We start from the raw sequence: 19324 nt of genomic DNA, 5'->3' as shown, positions 1-19324 counted from the left end.
ATATATTTGGCAAAGGACATGCAAAATAGGCAGCACGGTGCACCAGGATAAACATCAGTAAACAGCTGTTGCACAGTTATTTGCAAGATTGGGTAGCAAGTCACTTTCTACAATCAGAGATCGCCTAGTAAAAAATAATTCCTGAGATCTGAGTCAAAGTACGACATTTTTCTGAAGCTTTTAGTCAATATTACTTTGACTTCCATTTTCATAATGTTGAGGACTCCAATTACTGCACAATATTTGACCTGATCAGTTTTTATGTCTCTAAGCTGAATTTTTATAATAATTTTGGCTGTAAGAAAGAGGCTGAAATGTGATAGTTGTGTATCTTACCTTCAGAAAGGATATATCAATGATATGTTCAGAATTAGCTAATTTCTTTAAGTTTAGTTTGTATTAGATTTTACTGTTAGAATCAAAATGCATATATACATACATACATATATATATATGAATTAGAAAGCTATCCTAAGACAGTCTTAAAATAGAAAGCTTTTACTTACTTCACAATAGAAGACAGCGCAGGTAAGTACAACCATTGCCTGAATAGACAGTTGGGCAATGTGTGTTTTCAGTAGCAGCCTATGTCTATTCTTGCGGAATGTAAGCTGACTTGAATCGTTCAATATTTCAAAATTATGTGCATCAACTTGTAAATTTTTAGATAAAATGTTCTGAGAGTTGCTAAAAGGAAAGCATGGAACAGAGACAGAGATGCACAGAGCAATCTGTAGCACAGAGAACTGTAACTGTTAGATCAGACACAGTTACAGACTCACTTCAGGTTGATATAGTAAAGGGAGCATCCTTCTGCTCTTCCTTGGATTACAATTTAGAAACCCTGCATAGGTTTCTTTCTCTTTCATGTAATGTGTATATGCGCACATGCAGAGATCCACAGCTGTACATCTGGACATATAATTACATACATTTGGATATTCTGGCTTAGTAAATATACAGATACGTAATTCTAGTAGTAGTCTGTAGTTAGGTTTCCAGTGGGCAGTTCAGCTCCTAGCTGTATTGTGGCTCCTTGCTATATTGTGTAGCTAGCAGAAAAATGGCTGAATAGTGTCAGGACTACACCAGCATTTTGTTTGGTCTGTTCTGCCTAGAATATAGTATACTTCTTTTTATACAAAAAGGATTTAACACGGTAGATAATACAGGTAGTCCTCGACTTACAACCACAATTGGGACTGGAACTTCCATCGCTAAGCGATGTGGTCATTAGGTGAAACATCACGTGACTGCACCACTTAACAACAGCAGTTCCAGTAGTTCCAGTTGCAGTTGTTAGGCCAGGACAGCACCATCATTAGATGAGTACTTCATGCTTCTCCTGCCCTGCTGCGCTCGCCTTCGCTCCAACTCCCCACACCCGCCTATCTCTCCACCCATCTTTGCCCTTTTGGCCGCCGTGCACAGCAGCATTCCTCAGCAGCGGCAGCAGCACTGGGGCTGAATTAGAGGCCCGGGGCCTTCAACAGTCTCAGCCGGCCGCTGACCGCCCCTTGACGCCTTGGAAGACCTCAGAAGCTTTCCAAAGGCTTTCCAAAACAGCACGGGAATGGGGTGCACCATTTGGAGAATGGTGCGTGCAATTTAGAGAATGGCACAAGTGGCCTCAGGAAGAAGGGTTGGCACGGCCAGCAGCTGCCTCGCATAAGGCAGGCCGGGCTCACTTTGTCAGCAGCGGGAAGAAGACGGTGACGGTCAGCTGGGCGTGGCAGAGCCCGCAGTGCACAGGGGGGCTGGGGCTTTGCACTGGGGCACTGGGGTGACTGGCCATGGCACAGAGCTTGAGGCGGCACTCTTCAGCTGTGGTGCCAGCTGTGCTGGGACTGAAGTAGAGGCCTTGGGGTGCCAGCAACTGGCTGAGACTGCTGAAGGCCCTGGGCCTCTAATTCAGCCCCAGCACTGCTGCCACCACCAAGGAATGCCACTGTGCAGGGCACCAAAAAGGGCAGAGACGGGGAAGATAGTAGGTGGGGGGAGTTGAAACACCCCTGTGGTTTTAAGTGCAGGTGGGCTGCCAAACCCCCGAATTTTGATACAGTGACCTTGGGGCACTGCAGTAGCTGTAATTTTGGATGCCAGTCATAAGTCCCTTCATTCAGTGTTTTTGTAAGTTGAAACGGTCGCTAAACAAATGGTCGTAAGTCGAGGGCTACCTGTATGGAATATGTTAGAGCTCTGTTTCATTACAGTAATTTTTAATAAGCAATTTAATTTCTCATTGCATAATAATTCTCTCTTTCTCTTCTCTCCTAAGCAATATAGAAAATTAAGTCAATCTTACTACCCACTTTTGGAGTGTCTTGCACAGGATCATATGAGTTTCATCACAAGTTTAGAGCCACATATACTGATGTATATATTTACATCAATATCCGAAGGACTAACTGCACTTGGTAAGTACACAAAAGGAATAAACTAAGGAAGAATATAAAAGTTATTATAAAGCAGACAAAGCAACATGGCCACAAATCATCAGGTATTTGATTTAGTTACCATAACAATGCAGCACATAATTATTTATCTATTCATGAGTCTTTTGTAAAAGACTAAATGTTCCTGTGTTCAGAAGGACACTTTTCAGACTAATAGAGGAGACGTGGGCATTATCTTCAGCCAAAGAAAATAATCTAAGAACAGGTTGTCCAAAAATACTCCTCATTCTTTCTAATGTATTCAAATGAAGACACTGTCTTTTCAAGGGAAGCTAAATAAAGGGGACATTACTTAGAAATTGTACTTCTTAAAAATTTGTTTTATGATTTACTCTTTCCTAATGTTATAAGATATTTTCAAACATTTGAAAAGTATAAATCACAACACGAATCATAAAACATTTTAACATTCCAATTACTTATCACTAAGCCTTAGTACAATAAAACTATGCAACATGCTGCAATCACTGTCAGTGTAAAGCACATATTCCAGAAGGCAAATAACTTAATATAGTATAAATAAACTAAAATACTCTGTTCCAATTATTACTGAGGAAAACTGATCAAATGCCTCCAAGTACTGTATGTGTAAATGTAGAAGAACTATTCCTAATCAGTTTACTCAAGTTTCAATGAAATGATTGAAAATAATCCTACCAAAGATATCTATATTTGTGAATGTGAAAACCAGCTGCTATAAGCTTTGAGGTAAAATAATCTGTTCATAATAAGATTAAAATCCTTAAGGAGAAATGTTTGTTGTTTATTCGTTTAGTCGCTTCCGACTCTTCGTGACTTCATGGACCAGCCCACGCCAGAGCTTCCTGTTGGTCGTCAACAACCCCAGCTCCCCCAGGGACGAGTCCGTCACCTCTAGAATATCATCCATCCACCTTGCCCTTGGTCGGCCCCTCTTCCTTTTGCCTTCCACCCTCCCTAGCATCAGCATCTTCTCCAGGGTGTCCTGTCTTCTCATTATGTGGCCAAAGTATTTCAGTTTTGCCTTTAATATCGTTCCCTCAAGTGAGCAGTCTGGCTTTATTTCCTGGAGGATGGACTGGCTTGATCTTCTTGCAGTCCAAGGCACTCTCAGAATTTTCCTCCAACACCACAGTTCCAAAGCATCGGTCTTCCTTCTCTCAGCCTTCCTTATGGTCCAGCTCTCGCAGCCATATGTTACTACGGGGAACACCATTGCTTTAACTATGCGGACCTTTGTTGTCAGTGTGATGTCTCTGCTCTTAACTATTTTATCGAGATTTGTCATTGCTCTTCTCCCAAGGATTAAGCGTCTTCTGATTTCCTGGCTGCAGTCAGCATCTGCAGTAATCTTTACACCTAGAAATACAAAGTCTTTCACTGCTTCTACGTTTTCTCCCTCTATTTGCCAGTTATCAATCAAGCTGGTTGCCATAATCTTGGTTTTTTTGAGGTTTAGCTGCAAGCCAGCTTTTGCACTTTCTTCTTTCATCTTCATCATAAGGCTCCTCAGTTCCTCTTCACTTTCAGCCATCAAAGTGGTATCATCTGCATATATGAGATTGTTAATGTTTCTTCCAGCAATTTTAACTCCAGCCTTGGATTCCTCAAACCCAGCTTGTCGCACGATGTGTTCTGCATACCAGTTGAATAGGTAGGGTGAGAGTATACAACCCTGCCGTACTGCTTTCCCAATCTTAAACCAGTCCGTTGTTCCATGGTCTGTTCCTACTGTTCCTACTTTGTTGTTACACAGATTCCTCAGGAGGCAGACAAGATGACTTGGTATCCCCATACCGCTAAGAACTTGCCACAATTTGTTATGGTCCACACAGTCAGTCTTTAGAATAGTCAATAAAACAGAAATAGATGTTTTTCTGAGACTCCCTGGCTTTTTCCATTATCCAGCAGATATTGGCAGTTTGGTCCCTAGTTCCTCTGCCTTTTCTAAACCCAGTTTGTACATCTGGCAATTCTCACTCCATGAATTGCTGAAGTCTACCTTGCAGGATCTTGAGCATTACCTTACTGGCAAGTGAAATGAGTGCCACTGTTCAATAGTTTGAACATTCTTTAGTGTTCCCCTTTTTTGGTATGGGGATATAAGTTGATTTTTTCCAATCTGATGGCCATTCTTGTGTTTTCCAAATTTGCTGGCATATAGCATGCATTACCTTGACAGCATCATCTTGCAAGATTTTGAACAGTTCAGCTGGGATGCCGTCATCTCCTGCTGCCTTGTTATTAGCAATGCTTCTTAAGGCCCATTCAACCTCACTCTTCTGGATGTCTGGCTCTAGCTCACTGACCACACCATCAAAGCTATCCCCGATATTGTTATCCTTCCTATACAGGTCTTCCATATATTCTCGCCACCTTTTCTTGATCTCTTCTTCTGTTAGGTCCTTGCCATCTTTGTTTTTGATCATACCCATTTTGGCCTGGAATTTACCTCCGATGTTTCTAATTTTCTGGAAGAGGTCTCTTGTCCTTCTATTGTCTTCTTCCACTTTGCTTGTTTAAAAATAATTCCATATCTCTTCTGGCTAACCTCTGGAATTTTGCATTTAATTGGGCATATCTCCCCCTATCACTGTTGCCTTTTGCTTTCCTTCTTTCTCCGGCTACTTCTAGTGTCTCAGCAGACAGCCATTTTGCCTTCTTGGTTTTCTCTTTCTTTGGGATGTATTTTCTTGCCGCCTCCTGAACAATGTTGTGAACTTCTGTCCATAGTTCTTCCGGGACCCTATCTACTAAGTCCAGTCCCTTAAATCTATTCTTCACCTCCACTGCATATTCCTTAGGAATATTAGTGAGCTCATATCTAGCTGATCTGTGGGTCTTCCCTAATCTCTTTAGTCTGATCCTAAATTGTGCAAGAAGAAGTTAGTGATCGGAACTACAGTCAGCTCCAGGTCTTGTTTTCACCGACTCTATAGATGTCCGCCAGCTTTGGCTGCAAAGGATGTAGTCAATCTGATTTCGGTGTTGTCCATCTGGTGAAGTCCATGTATAAAGCCGTCTCTTAGGTTGTTGGAAGAGAGTGTTTGTTATGCAGAGTGAGTTGTCTTGGCCAAATTCTATCAGCCTGTGTCCTGCTTCGTTTTGTTCACCCAGGCCATGCTTACCTGTAATTCCAGGTGTCATTTGACTGCCCACCTTAGCATTCCAGTCTCCCGTGATGAAAATAACATCACTTTTAGGCGTGTTGTCCAGTAGGTGCTGCAGATCCTCATAGAACTGCTCTACTTCAGCTTCTTCAGCATCTGTGGTTGGGGCGTATATTTGGATCACTGTGATGTTAGATGGCTTGCCCTGAATTCGAATTGAGATCATTCTATCGTTTTTTGGATTGTATCCAAGCACTGCTTTAGCCACTTTACTATTAATTATGAAGGCTACTCCATTTCTTCTGTGGTCCTCTTGTCCACAGTAGTAGATCTGGTGGTCATTTGATGTGAAGTGGCCCATTCCAGTCCAAAGGAGAAAGGAATTTTTTAAAAAAGCCTATATTCCTCTAAATACTGGATAAACAAAACCAATATGCATTTCATATAACACACACAAACACACACAGACTCACCAATTAGTTTATGAAGGACATCAATCAATATTATTTTTCAGTCCTCCAAAGTCATGGAGCCTGCCCTCAAAATCAATTCCATCACTTTTCTAAGTGATATTTTCGTATACTTTTCTACTTCTTTTGTCAGAAAGACCTGTACCATTTTTTGTCTCTTAAATCCTCAGATTAAGCCTGTCACCACTGCTACAATTTTACAACGTGGAAACAGTCCACAAGATAGCAGTTTGAGATTCTCCATTAAGTTAATAGGTGAGCTGGGATTGAAATGTGGGCTTTCTGATCCAAGTGCAATTCTTTTCCATAAAATAGATCCATATTTTATGTAAACATAAAATAGCAGTTCCTACTGCTGAGGTGGTACTGGATATTTGTAAGAATGAAAGAGATAAGTCAGAAAGTCATGTGTCACTCATTTGTAAATGAACAAACCTATTAGTACTATGTTTAAAACCTCAAATCATAATCTTAAAGTACACAAGTAGTGGCTAATGCTGTGTGACTATTAAATACAAAATGGCCTTGTGGGTATGCTAACGTTATAATGGTAATGTAAGAAACATAACATCCTGGGTTTATTTAAAAAGAAGAGGTCAAGATTACTGTTAGTCAGCATTTGTCATTTTTTAAAGTATTTTTTCATATTTCATTTTTTAATTTAAGGTTTTGTCCCTTTTTCCCCTTGCATCACCAAAATGTTTGACATAGAATATAGTAACAGGAATTAAACAGTAGAACAAAAGACATGAAAACCCACATCTTAAAACTTCTTTTAAAAGAAATTGTGAATGGAAGTACCATGGGCATCATAGTTCCATACTTTATATTCTGTACGCTGTATTGATTGATTGATTGATCACATTTGTATAGCCGCCTATCTAATGTAGTGACTCTGGGCGGTATTCATAATAATATTTATTCTTTTGGAATACCCTTGTTGTCAATCATATATAATGGAATCCCACATCTAAACTTGATTGTAAGGATAAACATTTCCAGAGTTCTTTTTCTGAAATGTTTATTTGGCTCTTTCACAGCTGACTCAGTGGACTGTAACCAGTTCCTATATCCTGTATGACATCTACTCACTAATCACCCTGTAAAGCTTTTCAAGTTTACATGCTGCCATTCATTAACAAAAGTGAAAGCTTAATATTTTCTACATCCAACTCTTATTAAATAGATTGGCTTGTTTACTTTCAAAGTTGAGTATCTTGGGAAGAGGTTGTTTTGGTCTTGGGTAAAAGGAAACAGGTCAGGGAGCATTTCACTTAAACCATTTCCCTAATCTTCATCATAACAAAACAAAGCTCTTAAATTATGTCAGGCTCAATAGTGTTGTCACTTGCCAAATAATTCTTCCATCTACATACATTTATAAAATGCGGGTGGGGGGGAGTGTTTAAATAGCAGTACCTTGGTTCTCATGTAAAGAGAAGTTAGTTTAAATATAAATGCTTCTTTCTCATTATCCAGGTTGTTATTAGGTATTATTCCCCGCTCCCTCACTTGATTCCCCAACAATTGTCGTTCCTGCCCTACTTCTTTGTTTCCTTTTTAATCCGCTTGTTTACCTAGCTTGAGTAAAGTGCAGTAAGGGTTCTATTCAGCTTCAGCAAATGACTGTGTGTCCATTAAAATTAGGATAGGGGTCTTGCATAACATCTTCCTCTGTTACACCCATACAGTGAGAAGAAAAATGAATGCCACAGGCATCTTTGATATACAGTTATGGGAAAATATAAGTAGCTCTTAATACTTAAATTGCATCCTCATGAGCAGATAAACCTCTCCACTGTGCTGCTAAGATCACTTACAGAAGAAAATAAATATCTACTTGTATGGTATCAGCATGTTTAGAGCGTTTTTAAATGGACGTTAGTGATTTACTTTGTGTTATTCAATTTTCAAACAAATAGTCAAAGTACTGGCTTAAAAGTATTGCATAACCTGCTTATGAAATATGCATTTCTAGATATCTTTTAAAGTGTTCATTGCTTTCATATGCGACCAGAAGGGAAGAAACTTGTAGTAAAGAAAACATAATGGATCAGATCCTTTACTGTTTACATAAACAGGATTCACCAACTAATACTTAGAGCTAGATCTGTGTTCAGTTCTTAACATGATTTAGAGGGAAGTCTGACATAAACAAGAGAGGTGAAAACGTGATGGTTTTCACACAAACTAATAGATTTATCTAGTTTGGACTATACACTTTGCTATATGCGCTATGGGAACAGAGTTCCACCAATCGATCCTCTAGCTATCTGTGTGATGGTTTTAGTACAATACCTTTAATTATGTATTGCAGCATATCTGTGAAATACGTTGGAAGAGAATCAGTGATAGGCTTTATTAAATACATTTACTCTTCTTGGACAACTATGACAACCACCACCCCCTTTTTGGAACCAGATTAGTTTAGATAGGGCCATTTGATTGTCCACCCCCTCCCCATTTGAATAATGATTCAACTTTAGTGCAAAACAAAATCAAACTCTTCTATGTAAATGACTTCTAATAAATTAAAAAATGGACAATTAAAATTGATCATATTATTGAATACTTAAACATTTAACTCTTGGGCAAAATGTACAATTGAGCATTTATAAATATTAAATCATGCTCTTTAGAGAGACAATTGCTGTAGGAAATCTTTACTTGCACTTCCTCTCTTTAAACATCCAGAATATCTATCACATGGGTATTTCCTCGCAAAAGCAATACATGTATTACAGGCAGGGGCAGGGACAAAAGTGGTTACTGAGACCAGCCATGAATTCTTTTTCTCATATAGGTATCTAATAAAACAGTACTTTATCTTTTTGATACGCTATGGAACAGATGTTCCAGGGCCTAGTGGCTTTATTCCCACAACAAGCATAGAATTAATATGCAACTCTTTGACACCAGATGCTCAAACTGTTCAGATGCATTTGTCTTACATTTTGCATTTTACTTTTTGCAATATTCTGAATTCATGCTTTTATCTCTACATTTAAAAGCATAGCCCAATTCATCCTAAGAAAGAGGAATGTTACGAATTTGTCCTTGTTAGCTTTGTGCAACAATCAAATGAGACAATCATCTATGCCATTCCAAGCAGCCTAATGTAGAAAGGCATGTTGTTATGGGCTATTCTGACAGTGAATGGAGTGGATGTATTTTACAGATGAAGAAACCAGAGACAAATATTTGCTTCAGTTTGCATCCAGTGGAAATGGGGATTGTCAGAAATTCAGAGGAATGTTTCATATGTGGTAAAATGAAGAGAGTCTTGAGACTAATTGTGGTTAAATTGTCTGCAAAAATCTTTCTTAACATCCCAAGAGAACTTAGCTTAGGAAAAAAATATTACAGTGATGTTGAAAGAGAAGTAAACTTCAAAACAACATTTAGAAACCAGAACTGGCACAGATCAACATTCTGTGCCTAGAGGGAAGTTCTCAAATACTCACTGCAATATTGGCAAGCTTCCACTTATCACAGTTTAGGGGGATACACTTAATTGAGTCTATCATATACCTTGCAATTCTCCTTCAAATGAACAGTATTTTAACAGTAATGCTTGTGCACATGCATATATCATTCACAAACAAAGAAGCCAAAGTAAGTAATACAATATCTATTTTCAGATATTTGTACACTTCATACATTTGTACACTTTAGAATTAATGGAGGCTCTGGTTTTGTCCCCACTAGGAAGCTGAATAAATCCCTAAATACTTATAATCTCACCTTGAGGCACATAAACTATACCCACTAGTATGAAAGAATGACTGCTCCTAAAACTAATAATAGAAATGATGCTTTGGAAATCGGTGATGTATTTAAAGAAGTCTCCATATTCCATGAATGACAAATTGGGTGAGATTGGTGAATCTATGAGCAGAGTATAGCTAGAAGATTACCAGCTTGTTGTAGCCACTTGCTAATAAGTGAACAGAAATATGCCCAATTTGAATAGCGTGTATTGAAACTGGTTCAAAATGTTTTGTATCAAAACTACTAGCTGCGATTTATAAATAGAATCAATATTCTCTAAAAAAAAAAATTCAAAATTTTTGAGTAATATATGGATTCTGAGATTACTTTGATTTGTATTGTGCATCCAGTTATTTTGCTAGTATGGTATTGCACAGAATAGCTGCCTGTTTTCTTTCAGACAGTAAATTATAAAACAGGTGTTTATTGTTATAATCTTTTGCTTAAAATACAGCAAATAAAGATGGTCCTTTGCTCTGTTTTTTCTCACTAGTTCTTTTGAAATATGTTCTGTTTGTATTTTTGTTATATCCTAATAATGAAAATAAAACTACCTAATGAGTTACATATTTCACGGGGAGGGGGGTGAGTTTTGGTTGTTTTACGTCTGGTTTCTTGAGGGGTGGGGGTTGGGTGCTCATTTTGTTTCCCAACATTTATGTCATCTGAATATTTAGTTTTCCATATGAATTCAGATTTAATATACTGTGGTTTCTCTCCAGATTGTATAAATGTTTTGCTTTTTAGTATTTCTGATAGTGGAGAAATTTGGGTCACTTCTCCAGAGTTGGTATTAAAAAGTATCTGTGAATGCCACAGGTATTCAATCCATGTGTGCATTTTTATTCCGACCATGTCAGTGGTTTTTCAGATTGAGTGTTAAAACGGGGGGGAAATAAAAATTTTTCTCTTATTCCCCCAAGTACAAACTCTTCAGAATTCATAATTTCATAGCAATAAGGAAACAGCTGGATTCCTCCAATTTGTATCAGCCAGCAGGAGTGCTTAAAACCAGGCAGAACACCAGCCAGTGGGGTGTAAAAGCTCTCTCTGTGCTGTGGTAGAGTGACAGATAAGGGGCTGTCATAGGGAAATCTACTTGGAATATGTTAAACCTATAGAGTATGAGCTCTCGTGTATGTCGAGCCATCTAACATTATTATTATAATTCTGTGATCCCTTCCCCATTTCACTGTACATTGTTGAGAGTGAAATTATTTCAGAAATTGTGACACTGCACTTCTTTTTTATGGGCAGATACAATTGTCTCCTCCAGCTGTTGTGCCAGTTTGGACTACATTGTTACCTATCTCTTCAAGCACATAGCAAAAGAAGGAAAGAAACCCCTGAGAATCAGAGAGATTTCCCAAGATGGGCGAAGGTTACTGCATTTCATGCAGCAAAACTCTGAGGTGCTGCAGCAGGTAAACTCAAAATCACCATTTTGCTTTTGCCTTTTCTGAACTTACTTTTCTGAAGATTTTTTACATTTAATAATAATACAGTTCTCTAAATTTTACCACTGCAGTTACGAGTGACCCCATTTCAGTCATCCCCACAGGCTTCTGCATTGTCCCCCAAAGCATCTCACTTGGATCTGTGTTAATTCAGTGTCAGTTCAGGGACCCAGGAACACACTGATGAACTGATGTGATTACAGAATTTTAGAAGCATTTACATACAGTGGAATATAACCTAGCAGATGACTTATCTTTTGGTGGAACACTCAGTGAAAATGTCAACATACTGTTGTAGTGAAAAAGGTATTGTAAGGACTGAAATATTTAAAAGAAACCTTTTTGAGGCCGTTCTAATCAGGTATATAACTGCATTTTGAATACTGCATAAGCTTTTTAAAAGCTTTTTACATCTTCCCTATAAGGGCAGAAGCTTAGGCATTAGGGCATGCACAACTTTGAATTCAGTTTTGAAAAACTGCTTTGGGGTACACCACTGCATGAATAAAGTACTTGTTGGTGACTTACTGAAGCAAGTATTTTTGTTTCCAGGATTGTGAGGTTGCAGCAAAACCTTCCCCTGGAAACAGATGAAGCTGCTTTAATGCATTGCACAGCCTATTGGGCATATAATCGTCAGGTTTTTTTTAAGTCAACTTGTAGCAACAGAAGCTAGCATTATTAGATGTCTTCCAACAAAGACTGGATTGACATTTGTTGGGGATTCTTTCATTTAGATTTCTGCATTGAGCAGGGGTTGGACTCAATGGCCTAGTGGTCCTTTTAACTCAATGATTCCCTGATATTAAAGTATTTTCATATATTAACTTGTTTTCAAAATAGCTATTACTAGAATAATGAAAATATCCTGATCTGGAGAAGATAAAAGATAATTGGAATTATGCTTCTCTAATACTGGTAGGAGATAGAATGTACCTTGATTAAGGATTTAAAGTGATGCAATGTGCTTCCAAATGACAGACTTGTAGGCATTTTAAGTAGAGGCTGTTAACAAAGATCTCATTGAAATAACTGCTTAAATTTATGGGATGTAATCAAATCACAGTAACATTAGTTGTAGTTTTCATGATCTTCAGTAACCTGAAGATAGTGCTGATGATGAGGTACCAGCAATAGTGGTTGCCGTTTAAGTGTACAAGATTTATCCTTCTTATTTATTGCTGCGATTACTTTGGGTGATCTTTGCTTCCAAATAAAACCAAATTGAGAAGTAATACATAGCATAATATTTAAGCATGTATAGGACTGTTATTACTATCCTCAGTGATTCATTGCCATCGTTGTTTTACATTGCAACTTCCTGGAGTAATCTCTCTACTTGAGTAGAGTAGAAGTTGATGAGAACTGAGAAATGAATTGCACATTTGCCTGTTGATGAGCCTTGTAGTCTTACTCTAAAGTTCAGCTGTGTAATTGGGAAGATCAGGTATGTTGGCCTCAAATCCAGATTTTCCTACATTTGCTGTTCTTATGACCTTAATATCCTATTTTGTGTCAGTGATACTTGGCAATCCTAAAATTTATAGCATAGGAATAAGCTATGATCTGTCTTTATTAGCTTCGCAATCTGTGGAATACATTATATTTAGTTTGAATGTAGGCTTTCAGGTACTCTTTTAAATATTTATGACCGGTCTCCAGTAGTCAGCATAAATATGATTTGCATTAGCACAAGTCACACTGCATTGAGTGCTTCTGATGTCAACCATTCAGTGTACTAATATCTGACATCATCTCCCGAGGTCATTGCCAATTTTGACCTTTCTCCTTCTGTACAGTTTCTCTACTCTCAGAAGCTCTTTTGAATTGATTTGAAATTTTGACTCTTCCCTTTATGAGGCAGTAAAATTGATAATTATTCAGATGGGAACTGAGTGCTGAGTGAAAAATCAATTCTACCCGCTCTCTGCTGCGTATAAAATTACTTCTGACTCTGCTGGTCTGAACAAATGGGCAAGGTAAAAGCAGCAGGCAGGAATAGTAGAAAGACTTAGCTGGATAAAGCTAATAGCCTAAAGGGATAGCTCTTTGAGATGAGGGAGTGAGCCAGTTGGGGGTGGTTATCAACAATGATGGGACTCATTGATTATATGTTTACATCAGATTTCCATTGGGTTATAAATCAGCCCCTGAATAGAAATAGAACCCTAGGCCTTGCATCTTACCAAAGGGACAGTGAATTAGATTATTCTCATTTTCACACTCGGATGAAAAGTGATCCATTGATTATTCATCGGCAGGCCATTAAACCATAGCTTTAGAGCTGATTTGGCTATCATGGAGGCAAATGAACAAGACTGTTGCTTCACAACGAGAGGTTTCAGTTTTCTAGACAGCTGTGTCTTGTAAGTAATGCCTAACCCTATTAAAACAAAAGGGTTATTACAAATTGCTTAACAGTGCTAGAAAACTAGGCCCTAATGACTAATTGTACTGTGAGCTTAAAGAGACTTGTCAGTTCTTTAAAGTGATGCAGTGAAGCTAAATATTCTCCCAATTTGTCTGCTTTGATGGAAACAGTGTTACATCATGTCTCTTTTAAAGCAGGAAGGATGTGTCCCTAAATATTTGTATAAGTCATCATATGTGTTGAATTAATTGGGGAAGAATATAATTAAGCATATGAAAATACATTTGAATACACTGTTATATGACAATATTGCTGGATTATCTGATTAAAGGTATTGCAAAAATTCAAGTTGTAAATCAAAGATGCTATTTGCAACTCATTGAGAATCAGTTGATTTGAATTAAACCACCCTGCCCCTTCGTTTCACACCATTGTTATATCAGATATACCACCACTTTTTCTATTGTCAATTTTTTTTTTTAACGTTTGGTATCCAGTACCTCATATAACTGTTCTTGGTTGATTAGGAACAGCATAGCCATATGGGTGGTATTTCAGTGGGTCTAGGGGAAAAAGTACTCTTAAACATTAGGGCTTAAAAGCAGTTTCAAATAACCCACCATAGTCTTGCATTGCTGTTTTACTATCCTTCAGGCTGCTGGATTATTGTTGTGTGGGTAGCATAAGAGCAATAGGTATGTGTAGGTTGAAATGGGTTACTAATGGCTCTTTAAAGAGATTGTTGTGGCATAGGGTAAGTTGCAGATGAGTCCATCTCAAGCTTTTGCCGCAGCAGAGGTATACAACAAGGCAGTTAAACAACCAATTAACATTCTTATGAGGATGAAAAAGACCTCATAGTATTGAGACAGATCACAAATGTTGGTTAGGTTTCTCCACAATCTCATGCCAACTGATGGCTAATTTCTATCCATAAGAAGTTAAGGTAAATCAATGGAGGAAGGGAAAGTTGGCAATCGGTAGTGTACTGTACATAATTCTCCCTCCATCATTTTTTCCCTACAATAAATAGGCTGGGCTCAAAGAGTGTGCCTGACCCAAAATCACCCACTGAGCTTCCAAAACTGAAGGTGGACTTGAACCTGAGATTCCCCAATCCTAGTCCACCATTTTCACACTGGCACTCCTCCCCTACCCCCAAAGCAGGTGTGGATCCAGGTATTTCAGAAATAGATTAGGAAAAATGTGTACAACTGAGGATGAGCAATCATCACAAATTATTTATGCGAGGGTTCAATGCCTTAATGTGATCACATAGCAAAAGATGGAGTTCTCAAGTGCATCACTTTTTGGGTCACTTAGTTGGATCCTCTGCTAGTCTTGAGTCTAGGAATAATAATATTGTACATATATTTAGAAGCATTTAAAACATATAGCATTATTAAGAATTTTAATGAAAAGGCATTTATGTAGTTTCAACATAGAACCACAACTACTTCTGCAAGCATAGAACACATAGTAGAGCTGAAAAATACATTTTAAGATTTTATCTCTTTCAGTTGGCCAGTTTTTATTTATTGATGAAATGAAATCTAAATAGAAAGCATGTGGGATTGCCATTACTTGCAGAAATGAAACTGTTCTAGAAAATACATTCTGTGCAAATAAATGAAAAGACAAACACACCCCATATGCATCGTTTCTAATTTGGTTATATGATTGTCTTTTGCTTTATATTCCTATCAGTCTCACTTTTAAGTGCTAATGCTGTCTTGCGCACTGTGGTGAAACACAGCCTCTTTAAATATCCTTCAGCTTGTTTGTTCTTTTGTTAAAAATGCTTCAGTTCCTTCTAAGATTAAACAAAAGCCGATGCCTTCCAACTGTTCTTTTAAAAAAACAGCCTTGAATTTTAATTAAATAATGTTTGAGTAGCCTGTATAAGCTATAATTCTTCCAAGTTGCTGTAATGTAAATAGGAACCTTGTTAATACTTACTGTGTGATTTAGTAAAATAGTAAAAATACGCATTTTCATGTCACACATCCCATAGTTCTGCTTTATCTCAGTCAGCTGCCCCTCTTTATGGTTGCTCATATTTTTAGCTTACGATTTCTGATGCTTTGATATACTTCATGGTATGTTCTTTGCAATTAAAGTTCTGCTGCTTTTTGTGGTAGTAAACTGTGCGAGAAGTAGCAGTGTACCAAGAAATGGCTTACAAATTAACAAGGGATTAAAAATTAGTCTGCCTCACCAGGCAGAATACTAATATAGGGACCATAGTGTTTCACTGTCATCTTTTTCACAATCAGTAAAATTTTGAGCATCTCTGTTTGGATTTAGAGAAATGTTCACTGCACCTTACCTTCTTACCTTTACTGTTTTTTCCCCTTGGGGAAAAAAATGCCAGCATGACGGAGTGATCATTTTTTCTAGCAGTGAAACCTTTGCAGCTGACATTTGTTGTTGTTGCTGCACTGGACTGCCATTCAGTGAGATAGCTTCACTAGCATTTGACAGAACTGGGATGGGGCAAAGTGGTAATAATAGGAAATGAATGTGTGTCCAATAGGTTATCTGCATTTCTTTGTAGCAGTTATGTACTTAAGTGTTGAAGGAAAGATTATTTTAAAAGCAAAATCAAAATAAAATAGATGCATTTATACCACCATGGAGTGAGGAGAAATTAGGACTGTGTGAGTTTACAATGTCAGTCCAGGCTCTCTTCTAAGCTAGTGGTGTTCTCCCTGGCTTTTTGACATTACTGTACAGAATGTTGGAGTTGGGTTTTATGCGAATTCCATAAAGCTCAGTCCAGAAAGGTGTTCCTTGGGCAAAGAAAAAAATACAATGGGGAAAAATCTGTAGATAAACTTTCGCATAATTTAATTACAGTAAAGAAACAAGAACTTAATCTAACTAGATGGTAGTATAAGGCCTTAAAACCTAAGAAGACAGCTGTGTCTTTGGATGCCTAATATTCTGGGCAGCTTTTACTTGTTCAAGTTATAAACCTGCTTAAGGTCTTATAATGTTACGTTTTTAGGATATCATATCTCTGTTGACAATTTTGGCAGATTCAATGATGTAAACCAGTGGTTGTTGTTTTTTTAATTGAAGGACAAAAATATAACAGCTGTGGGCCAAATTAGCTGAGATTTGAGCAATTACAGAAGCAGTAAAAAGCACCATGTTGAATGAACTAAAATTCAATCCCAATGCCATTTATTTTATTGCTTGACATTAATTTAGGTTTTCAGCATTGATTGATAGTTTAATATCATCAATAATTTTAAAGAAACTAACCTTGACAATGCATGTAAACAGTTATATATTGATTGCTCTACTTTTGCACTTCAAAATTTTTACATTTCTTATTCATCTTAAGGCAGAGTAACCCCGTACACAAAACAATATCTATTAGTCATAAGGTCCCAGTAGTTTTGATACAGATATAGTGCACATATCTCTCAACCAATGCAAAAACCTGTGCAAAATTATAACGTACCTAAAGGGTGAGCAAAAAATTTTACAGCATCTCTGCCACTTTATTCCAAAGCCTTTTTGTTCATTGTGCTAGCTACTTAAATCATTTGCATCTCTTAAAGCAAGTGGTTAGATCATTCTGGTAGGAATATTATTGCTGAAATGAGGCATATTAAGTAGTTAACAATAGTTTTGTGGGCAGCAGGGGTGAAGTTCACAACTGTGGCAAAGTCAGCGTGGATGGAGACAAAAAGTCTATAATTTGGCTTTCAGAAAAAAGGACATGCTAGAGGTGTCAATGGGAGTGGTGTACCCTTAGGCTAGGCAGCTGGTGTCTATATGTTTTTTGTTTATCAGTTTCTGGTTTTTGTACCCTTTAGGCCCACAGATGAAACAATTGCTCCTACAGGGTCAACTGCTGGTCAGAAGCAAAGTAAGAAAAGACCTTTGCGTTCAACCACGTCAGCCATCATTTCAGCGCAGCTGGCACCTGCTACTGGTGCGCAGCAGGAGGGTTAAAGGTCAAAGAGGCAGTTGTTCTAAACTCAGTGATGGCTTAAAGGGACTTGTAGATTAATCTGCTTTATTAACTTCCGTATATTAGATAACTATTGCTGTGAATGAAAGCATGTCTTTCTGAATAAGTACCATCACCTCTTTCCCTTTTAAATTGGCTTTTGAGTAATGAATATTAAATAGAATGCGTTTCAAGGGTAATTAAATGAAAACATTAGGATGCTGTTGTTTGCATCTTATTTGTAACTTTGTTGCATATTTAAAACACACTGCTTGATTTTGATAGTACATTTGGAGGAATATGAAGTGCAAGGAATTTAAGAAATACGGTTCCTGTTAACTCAGTAGTAGGAGTTTTCTCTGTAGGTTTTCTTGATGAAATTATATTTCAAATGGGTTGGGGCTGGCATAGCAAAATTTGTTTCTTTACATGTGTCTTCCTTTGCAAGTTTATTTCTCTCTAACAAAGATAGGGAAAAGTTTGGAAATAGTGAAGGCTATTTCCATTTTGGATCCAGAATAAAATGGATGTGGCCAAAGCTTAAGTGTTTAATTGAATTCTATCTCAGATGTTGATCATGCTCCCATGTTTTCAGAGAAATTATCTGTCTTCCTCTAAAAACAGAGATTGTCATTTCTTTTTTAAAATTTATAGACAGAGATTTCATATTCATTTCTGAATACCATATTCAGTTGCTGAAAAACAAATTGTATGGGAAGGTTGTTGCTTTCATTCCTGGGGATTTTTAGTTAGCTGGCCATAGTTAAAAACATTTGCTGCTTTACATGCAGCTCCTCTATATAGGTGACATCATGGAGGTCATATATAATCAATTTCTGATAGAAACTATATTAAATCTATGGAAACAAGCCTTTAAGTTACTCTTACATTAAGGTGCTTTAATTTCATCCTACAATCTGTCTCTCTCTCTCTCTCTTGAGATTGAATAGGAATTTAAAGTGAAATCTGCTGAATCTGTCTTCATACCATAAGCAGGAATGAGTGATCTGTGGCTCTAAGACTACAAGTTGCCCAGTGAATATTTTCAGGTGGTTCTTGAACCGATTTCAAAAGTCTGTTGCCAAGTATGGTCCCACATGATGTTTTGTAGGAAACGAGAGAAGGAGAAAACAGAAAAAAAGCTGGGCAAATTAAAATTAAAATGGGCAGCAGTACTTATTTTTGCTCATCTGTTTATCCCACCAACTTCTAGCCTATGTTGAGTAGGGTCCTTTAGGACTGCTCAGCGTCCCTGACGTGCATTGACCTTGGGCCTTCTTTTGCCTTACATAAACTACACTTGCTGGTATAGAAGAGGACCTTGATGTTGAGTTATGTTCAGAATCTGTGGGATTTGTATTGTCATTGGAGCAGCAAAAATTGAAGCCTTTAGTTAGTTCACACCATATGAATTGACAGAAAAGCAATTAACTTTCTTTTGGCATGAAGAACATTATTCTGTTCTGCAGTAAATATTTTCATGAACATCAGCTAAACAGAGGAATCCAAGGAGATTAGCACATCAGTAGTAGTTACAGAGAAAAGTAATATCCAAGGAAGTTTTTAAATCCTTCTGTTAGATAGTGGTTATGAGAAATTACGTGGAATTATATTAAATGAAAAAGATTCTGATTACTTTTTATTATGCAATAAGTGAGTGTGGTTGCCACCTTCATGATTTCTGTATTTCATCTTTGTGATTAAGTACCTCAGCAGATTACTGCAGATGCTGACTGCAGTCAG

At 37.6% G+C, this 19324-nt stretch overlaps 1 protein-coding gene across 2 annotated transcripts in view; it reads left to right on the top strand.

Moving 5' to 3' along the window:
- The window catches only part of RANBP17 (RAN binding protein 17), a 227276-nt gene that overhangs the window by 191113 nt on the left and 16839 nt on the right, over positions 1 to 19324 (top strand). Inside the window, exons 24-25 of one of the 2 annotated variants that reach the window (XM_063315799.1) lie at positions 2279 to 2417; positions 11044 to 11210. In XM_063315799.1, the coding sequence (XP_063171869.1) occupies positions 2279 to 2417; positions 11044 to 11210 (306 nt within the window). Of the gene's footprint in view, positions 1 to 2278; positions 2418 to 11043; positions 11211 to 19324 lie in introns of those variants that run through there. The other variant, XM_063315806.1, reaches the window with a different exon arrangement.

The sequence above is a fragment of the Candoia aspera genome, chromosome 1 (assembly GCF_035149785.1).
Source record: "Candoia aspera isolate rCanAsp1 chromosome 1, rCanAsp1.hap2, whole genome shotgun sequence".
Taxonomy (NCBI): domain Eukaryota; kingdom Metazoa; phylum Chordata; class Lepidosauria; order Squamata; family Boidae; genus Candoia; species Candoia aspera.
This window is presented reverse-complemented; position numbering and strand designations above follow the sequence as displayed.